The sequence below is a fragment of the Castanea sativa genome, chromosome 5 (assembly GCF_040712315.1).
Source record: "Castanea sativa cultivar Marrone di Chiusa Pesio chromosome 5, ASM4071231v1".
In the NCBI taxonomy this organism is placed as follows: domain Eukaryota; kingdom Viridiplantae; phylum Streptophyta; class Magnoliopsida; order Fagales; family Fagaceae; genus Castanea; species Castanea sativa.
Genome location: NC_134017.1, coordinates 41,342,468 through 41,351,668, shown reverse-complemented (window position 1 = coordinate 41,351,668; position 9,201 = coordinate 41,342,468). Strand labels below are relative to the sequence as shown.

The following is a 9,201-nucleotide window of genomic DNA, read 5'->3' as shown; positions in this document are numbered from 1 at the left end:
CAGGTAATACAAAAATAAAACTTCCTCGTATTTTACATTCAGTTTTCATACGTTTGTTTGTGGTGCGTGTTACTATGTTAGATTCTTTCATGTCAATTAAATTTGCTTGTTACTGGGTTTTTTATTTAATTATTTATTTGTAAAATAACTTCATAACGGTTGCGGATTTTTTTTTTTTTGGATTTTATGTTGTAAATAGCGACTAATGTGTACAACAACACAATGGCCTAGTGTTCAGTCACGGCGCTTCATTGAAAGCCCTGATGATATATTATCATCTTTGCTGATATTGATTTTCAGGTATTGATATCATCATCATCATCATGTTTCCCCCAAAAAAATGACGCGTAATAAAGCTTCGACTTCTGACAGAATCAGTAACCTTCCAACCGAAATTATCGAAAACATATTGCTCCGTTTGCCACTACGAGATACAGTGAAGGCGTGTGCCTTGTCAAAAGATTGGAATGGCAAATGGAAAACTGTTCCACAAATTGTATTCGACGAGTCATTTTGCACCCAATATCCTCGAAGCTACAATATGAGGGAAACGCTTTTCAATTGTATGGATCAAATTGTACACATTCACAAAAAACCAATTACTAAATTCGCTCTATCTATCCCAAGATTGGAAAGTTTTTGTCCGGTCTATCTATTATTAGATCGCCTTCACAAAGACACTCTCCAGGATTTTACGCTTTGGATTTCAAAGGGTGTAGTCCTCATATTGTTTCTCTATACATGTTTGCAACTTAGGCATTTGCGCCTAAGTCATTGCCATACTACTAGTCCTCCAACTACTTTCAAAGGATTTAAAAGGCTTGTCACCCTTGAGTTACATGAAGTTAATACTGAAATTAACATTTTCGAAAGTTTCATATCCGATTACCCATTACTTGAACACTTGACATTAATAAACTGCCCCAATACTGAAAACCTCGACCTCGATGCCCCCAATCTTAAGTACTTATACTTTGAAGGTCCTTTAAATTCTATACGATTCAGAAATACCCCAGTTCTTGCATCAGTTACGATTAAGGCTACTGAGGACTTCATGCCAAAACCTGGAGAATTTCAACCTGCTGATATGATCAAGGTTTTTCGTTGCCTACCTGTTATAGAGGATCTATTTGTGGGTGATAATCTTCTGATGGTAAGATAACTTTGTGGCCTTCTTTTGTTTTGTACATTATTTAGTAAAACGTACTTCTTTAATAAGTCATTTTCTGGGGGTTGTTTAGAGTTTTGCTGCAGGTAATATACCAGATAGGCTGCCAGCTACACTTGAATTCCTAAAAACTGTTGTGCTGTCTAAAATATGTTTTGGGTCTCTGCGAGAGGTCTCCTGTGCACTTTGCTTGATTAGAAGTTCCCCCAACTTGCAAAAACTTAAAGTTGAGGTCCGTATGAAGATTAGTATCATCTTTTGTGCTTTAAATATACATTTATGGGTTTAGATTTGATAATATCGAATTTTTATTTGCTTCTTGTTTTTAGCTGAATTATGGTGCTACTGCTGATGAAAATGCTGCTGTTGAGTTTTTGGAAACCCTACACTTCTTAGATATCTCTTTGAAGAAACTTCGAGAAGTGGAGATGCTAACTTTCGATGACTCAAAGCCTGTAATGGCGTTTGCCAAGCTTCTGTTAGTCAAATCACCCTTGCTTGAGAAAATGTATATTCAACTAAAGAAAAATCGATCCACCAAGAGATTCAAAATCTTGAAAGAGGTCATACGATTTCCACGTGCATCATCAATTGCAGAAATCATATGCTGAGGATGATGGTGGTGTTTAGCACGTCTATATATGTTTTGGTACGCTTAAGGATTTGAAGGATGCTGCTGACAGAACTTCTTCTTGGCCAGTAATGTCAAAGTTTGGTTGTTGAGTAGAGAATTCCATTCATTGGTTGAGTGCATGTTTGTTTTCTTACTTGTTGGTTGAGTTAATACTTAATACATGCATGCTGTCCAATTTAGTTCCTTTCTTATTTTATTATTTTGTGACAAGTTGCAGGCAATTGTTTGATCTGAAATATAATTTAGTATAGCCACTTTTGACTGTTGAGACAATTGCTTTTGTTTTCTGATCATGGTATGATGGTATGGCCAAAATCTGATCAGTCTATTATTTTTTATTAATTTACGAAGGATTGAGATAGATGCTTAAGTAGATGACTCTAATGGTTTGGACTTAGGACTCAAAAGGGAAGCCTGACCACACTGGCGGAGCCAGAGGGGGGCCAGGGGGGCACCTGCCCCCCTGACTCATAATTTTAATTTTATTTTATTTTTTATTTTTTATTTTTTTGTATTAGTAGTCACATGGAGGAGAAAAAAAGACTTCTACTTGTTGAAACTTGAAAGTAACCAAACCACCTATTTCACTATTTTTTTTTATATCATTATTTACACTATTTTTACTATTTATGATACTTTTCACATCATCTTATCTTTAAATGATGCTAGAAATATTACAAATTTTAATACTTATGTTTTACAAATTGGCATGTCACCAATCACAAAAAATAATTTCAAACATTTATTCATTATATTTTTTAAGTAACACTAATCATATTTTTACTCCATCAGTTTGTAAATTTTTTAATAGCTATGAATTAATTGTTTTTGTTTATTTATTTTAATAATATGAAATATATTCATATTTGCTTACAATTGTTTATTTATTTTATTATTATTGTTGATTAATATTTTTTAGATAAATTTCACTTTTAATATCGTCTTTTAATTTTGCCCCCTCTAAACTAAAATTCTAGCTCCGCTATTGGCTGACCATGTACAAAGAGTGAAGAACCAAATGCGATATTTTCAATATATAAATTGAAGGACACCACGTGCAAAGTCATGGGTGTTAATTTTGTCCCCAGAGCAATAGATTCAATTATTAGCTTTATGTACTTGGGGAGTTACGCCAAACCAAAGTTTGCTAGAATGTTCTTATGTAGGTTTTTCGTAGTTGTGAAGAAATTATTTCATCAACCGACAACCATATATGATATGGTCATCGGGGCACAGCTCCACTTTCATCAATATGATCTGCATGAAAATTGACCGAGGACAGAGTATTCATTTGTTTATTCTACTGCCTGCTACATTTACTGAATCTGTAGCCATTAGAAACCTTCCTTGTCAGATCCATCTCCAACCCATTCTAAAATGTTTCTACCTCATTTGTTTTATTTCTTCAGATAGAGAAGGCAAATTGAACATGACCACCTCTGTTTCTTGTTATGCTAGTAGCACCCGCACTGTACGTGGGGAAAGTCATGGGTGTTAGTTTTGTCCCTTGATCTATATAAAAAATATTATTATTATAGCTTTAGTTATTTTGGGGAGTTGCACCAAAGCCAAAGTTAGCTGGAATTTTATGTTGTTATGTCCATTTTTTTGCGGATGTGTAGAATTTATGTTCATGAACTTACTTATATTGTATAATCAGCGGAGTATTGCTTTCTTTCTTTCTTCTCTCTCTCTCTCTCTCTCTCTCATTTATTTATTTATTTATTTTATTATTCCATAGTTGGAAATAGGAAGGATAGCAGATATTATTCCATGCTAGGTCTTTGGAAATCTTCATATACGAGGCTAGTATTTCATAAATATCATCCATAAAACTTTGTAGAGTTATAGGGTGTTTAAGACATAAACAATCAGATATTTATGTTAATGTTCTTGCATTGCAAAGGCTTAATGGTTCTTAAACAAAGAGAAGTTTTATTTGCTTGAAGTCACAATCTTTTCTTAGATAAATATTGTATTCTCTTAAGTTTGTAGCTCAAACAAATGCAAAACAAAACCTTTTGATATTTGAAACAACACTCAGACCCAAACCAAAACCCAGAACCATGTCATTCCCGACTCCAGAGCCATGTAAAGTTACTTGTGAAGGTAATTTCCACTTTCATTTGGTCTCAGATAAAATATATTCATTTCTTTTTCATTTACATTGCCGTGTTGTGTCCTATTGGAATTGTTTCATTGTATTTTTAATATATATATAGAGGAATGAGTTGTTTGTTAGTTTCTTGGTGGTGTGGTCTGGCTTCTTTTATTCATTTTGTTCATTTTGTGTTGATACATAAGAGCATTCTCATTGGCTTGTCCAAAAATAAATAAGTTTTTTACCCCCAAAACCCACTTTATATATTTTACATTACCATTTTTACAACACGTTTTACGTTTCATTCTTTATTTTGCATTCCATCACATTAAAATAATATATAGAAGTAGGAATAATAGTAGAACACTAGCCTAGCTAGTGCGGATTTAAACACATTTGTATATAACAGTTAAAGTCATAAACATATATATTTTCATATGCGAAAAATAGTTGAGTACAATGTTATGTACTGAATCTTTTATTTTTAAGGAAGGCAATTCCTTTGAGTCTCTTCAATCTTCATCATACCAACTTTCTTTTCTTACTCCTCATTCTCCCTTCAATATTTTATCTACAACCTAAACCAATGCAATTTATTTGGCTGGCGAGGATTGATATCTGTGACTTTGTCCATTCGAAGCTCTAAACCAATGAGGTTTTGTTGCAGGGGACATTTGAGATCAATATGGGTGAGTTGTTCATAATTTAACACTTATTTATATGGAGGGGAGGCGACAATGCAGTTTGATATTTTTTACTTTGTGTGTTTGAAACTCAATTGATTGTGTGTGGCATACAGAAACTTTACCCAAGCATGGGTAGGTTTTTCAGAAATCAAAACTTATTCTCTCTGTTTTTTAAAACCAACGATTGGCTGATATTTTTCTTTGGCAATAGTATAGATTATTGATGTATGCTTTGTTCTGAACGTTCAAAACCATATTGGACCTTTTGGAATGTTAAAAAGGGTTGTTGGCAAAGGAAAGAGTAGTGTTGCTGGGCCTGGGCTATAGTCGTAATGTGTTTGATGTGGAACATTTGGAATGAGAGAAAAGACTGATCTCTTAAAGTGGTTGAGCTATCCCTCCATTAGCTTAAGATTTTATATGTCAAAATTGTTTTTAGCTCTCAGCATGCAACATTTGATTCTCCTCTATCTTTCCAGAACTTCCTCAGATCTCTATTTGATTTAGGTACTTTTTTTTAGAAGGATTTTTTATGTGCTTGGTAGTTGCAAATTGAATGGACTGGTACTTGATAATAAGGCCACATTTTATTTTTTCCAAAGAAAGCCAAGTGTGATATTTGAACGTTAGCAAACCGAGTTCTATATTGCAGAGTTTTGGTTCAAGAAATTATCAACAACATGTCAACAATTAAATTATCTCAAAAACTTTTTAGAATTTGCTCATTTCTGTAATCTTAATTCTTATCATTCCCATAGAAAATAAAACAAGCTTGCTATATTCATGTGAAAATCCTAAGCGCAAATTCAAATGATGAGGGAAAGATTTGCAAAGCTGTTTATTGGGGGAAGACATGACACGTGGGGAATGTGTCTGTGCTAAATAATATCTCAAATGCCATAACAATCCTATATATGGCAATCCTTTTAGTAAAATATTTAGAAGACTAACGGAGAGTGACTACTCTTTTATATTTCAATCTAATTACATATTTTTGTGATCTTTTTAAACAATTGTATACGGGAAAATTTTGAAGTTAGAAGAACATCATGATTCTTAGAGGAAGGCTTTATGGAGAATTTTACCAGTCGTGAAAGATTTATTCTTCTTTTTCTTTTTTTCTTTTTTCTCGTTCTAACTTCTAAGTAAGATGATGTCTGTTAAGATGGCAAGTAGACCAAAATCAGATATTTATGTTAATGTTCTTGCATTATAAAGGCTTAATGACGCTTTAACAAAGAGAAGTTTTATTTGCTTAAAGTCGCAATCTTTTCTTAGATATTGTATTCTCTTAAGTTTGTGGCTCACGAAAACATAAAAGTCCTTTGATAGGAGATATTGGATGGTTTTGAAGATATAACATTTTGTTTGGTAAGCAAAGTAGAAGAGCATTCTCAATTCAAACTCATTCCGACTCAATGAAGCTAATAGAAATGGTGGTTGCTCATTCCATGAAGAGATTAATGCTTATAAAAGTTATAGAATTTTGGATATACTATATATGTTTACATATGGAGAAACTACACTAGTGGTCTTTGAAGTTTGCCCACTAAGTATTATTAGGCCCTCAAATTTAATCTCTATGTTAATAATAGTTAATTTTGGTGTTTACATGACTAACAAAGGTATGATGTGGCAATTAGAATTCAATATCAAATTCAATATTAAAATATTAGAATCCAAAATCTAACTCATTAATAATAATAATAATAATAATAATAATAATAATAATAAATCAACCAATTATGCCCAAACCATTTCAAATTGACCCGTTGACAAACAGGTACTCTCAAATCATTGAAAAGTACTAACCCTAATCTTTAACACTGCCATCCTAGCCCTCACTCGCGTCGTCCTTCTCTAGTGACCGTTGTCCTCTTACACACAGCCGTTGGTGCGACGCTGTGCAGTCACATACCCACTAGTGTGGGTGCAACTATTTGGATCTTCGAACCCCATTTTCTTGATTTCAAATTTCACTAACATTAACATATACCCCACGTGTATTTCCAACATATATACATCTTCGTGTCAATTAACATGGTTTGCAGTTGTGGATTTATCAATGAAACAAAATGGGCATATTTCCAATAATTGGACCAAAAAAGCAAATATTCAAGGCCGGTACTTCAGTCAGTTCATAGGTGTCTTGTAATATTTCGTCTCTATCTCCCTCTTTCTCTCAGATTGGGGTTAGCAACTTTCAGTTTATTTTGAGAATACTCATTTGTTAGAGCCTCAGCAATGGTGGTGCTAAAAATAGCATTTTAGCAATATAATACCTCCAATATTAATGCTCTTAACAGGTCAATTTGAAATGGTTTAAGCGTTCGGTTTCTAACAGTTTGATGGATTTTTTAATGAGTCATATTTTGGATTCTAATTTTTTTAATGTTAAATTTGATGTCATGTCACTTAAAAATGGCAACGTCATACCTTGTTAGTCATGTAAATTAACAGCTGTTAATAGAATATCCAATTGCACTCATTTAAAAAAAAAAAAAAATTTGAGGGATCAATTGTACTCACTTTAAACTTGAGAGGCCAATAGTGTTTAGTAGGCAAACTTTAAGGATTAATAGTGTAGTTTCGCCTATAAATATTATACATCTTTAGGTAGAGCACAAAAAGGACACTTTTTGTAATTTTATTTTTAGAAGAAGACTATTATCCACATCAGCTCCTTCATTTTACACATCCACTTTTACACTAAAAACTCACTTTTTCTATTTTACACATCCAATTTTACAAAACACCTACATCAGTTCATCTATCCTACCACCCTTTTTAATTAAATAATCAATTTTCTTTAATATTTTATTGTTTTCCCAACTGTCTCATATAATTACCGCGCTCTCTCCCTCCCAACTCATTTCTGACTTTTGCTCCCTCTCTCTCTCTATACCCATCTCTCAGACTCTCCCTCTCCCTCTGCCACTCGATCAACTCTCCCTCTCCCTCTCCCTCTCGATCAACTCCTTCTGCCCCTCGATCAACTCCCTCTGCCTCTCCCCCTCGATCAACTCTCTCTTCGATCACGAGCTCAGATCACGATCCGCGAGTCCGATCATGATCCACGAGCTCCAATCACGATCCGTGAGCTCCGATCGACGATCTGCGAGCTCCGATCGGCAATCCGCGAGCTCCGATCGCGATTCACGAGCTCCGATCGGCGATTTGCGAGCTCCGATCGGCGATCCGCGAGTCCGATCGCGATCCACGAGTCCGATCGCGATTCGCGATCTCCGACCGGCGATCCGCGAGCTCCAACCGGCAATCCGCGAGCTCCTATCCACGGCAAGACCCACGAGCTCCGACCAGTCAAGCACCGATCTGTGTTTGTTTGTGTATGTCTGTGTTTTTTTTTTTTTGAGCAAAGTATATCTCTGTGTAGAGAAAAAGATGAGAGAATGGAGTCTGTTGAGTATGGATCGGAGAGAGAAAAAAAAGAGCGAAGGAGAAAATGATAAAATATTGTATAAACGAGCTACAGTAGCCGTGTAAATATACACAGTACTGTAGCTCGTGGATGGTTTTGCACGATTTTACCCAGTTTTAGCTTCACTGATGTAGGAGATTTTTTGCTCAAAATGTGTAAAATTGAGAAATTTTTGCATTAGACATGACTATCCACCAACGGATGTGGATGCTCTTAGTCATGTAAATTAACAGCTGTTAATAGAATATCCAATTGCACTCATTTAAAAAAAAAAAAAATTTGAGAGATCAATTGTACTCACTTTAAACTTGAGAGGCCAATAGTGTTTAGTAGGCAAACTTTAAGGATTAATAGTGTAGTTTCGCCTATAAATATTATACATCTTTAGGTAGAGCACAAAAAGAACACTTTTTGTAATTTTATTTTTAGAAGAAAACTATTATTCAAATAGTTTTTTTTGGGGGATGAAATGTAGCAAATAAAATTAAAATACTTATAAATGTATAAATCTCATCACACTATTTTCATGATTGAAAAAAGCAGCAACCTCAAATTGAAATTAATAGAAATTATTGACATTAAAAAAATAAATAGAAAAAACTCTGGGTTATTGGCAAAAGATTAAAAGTTACCGTTAACATTCTGTCATTTCTTTTAATTTCTTCTAAAGAAGCACAGCCCTCTGTAATAATCACGCAACACACAAAAAGAAATAAAATAAAATAAAAAGGCTTGAGCACATATTAAAAATGCCCAGAATATCTATCTAATCTAGATTCTTGAAGATACTGTGAAAACAAAATCCACTTAATTTTTTAAAAAAGAACCAAACTTTGAACAAAAAACAAATACCCATAATCTTTAACTTGAATAGAGTCAACTTAAGAAGCGATTCCATAGCTTTTTGAGAAAGAGCATCAAAATCGAAGTGGGTCTCGCTAGAAATAAACGACTTGAGAGAGTTGAAAGTGGACTTGTTAAGAGTGAGGTCTTTGATGTTTCTAAAGGTTCTTGATCTACGAACAAGGAACACACAGAAATGGGTTTGGATTATACACTTTAACAAATAGTCTATAGTATTAATTTGAAACACTCTTTGGTCTAATTCCAAAGATGGCATCATCTATCGCTCTTAGAAGGACGCTGCCCCAATCCTCTTGTCCAAGCTTCTCA

At 34.1% G+C, this 9,201-nt stretch overlaps 1 protein-coding gene across 1 annotated transcript; it reads left to right on the top strand.

Annotated features, from left to right (window-relative positions):
- Positions 1 to 340: 340 nt before the first annotated feature.
- Positions 341 to 1,779, top strand: LOC142635200 (F-box/FBD/LRR-repeat protein At1g13570-like). The gene is made up of 3 exons (XM_075809398.1): positions 341 to 1,153; positions 1,242 to 1,394; positions 1,498 to 1,779. Exons 1-3 carry the CDS (start codon positions 341 to 343, stop codon positions 1,777 to 1,779), a joined length of 1,248 nt encoding a protein of 415 aa, XP_075665513.1.
- Positions 1,780 to 9,201: the final 7,422 nt, after the last annotated feature.

What these genes read in the sequence shown, in the direction of transcription:
- LOC142635200 (XM_075809398.1), top strand. Translation starts at nt 341, where the DNA reads ATGACGCGTAATAAAGCTTCGACTTCTGACAGAATCAGTAACCTTCCA. An exon ending in TGGGTGATAATCTTCTGATG is followed by an intron (nt 1,154 to 1,241) that starts GTAAGATAACTT and finishes GGGGTTGTTTAG; the next exon opens with AGTTTTGCTGCAGGTAATAT. An exon ending in CCAACTTGCAAAAACTTAAA is followed by an intron (nt 1,395 to 1,497) that starts GTTGAGGTCCGT and finishes TCTTGTTTTTAG; the next exon opens with CTGAATTATGGTGCTACTGC.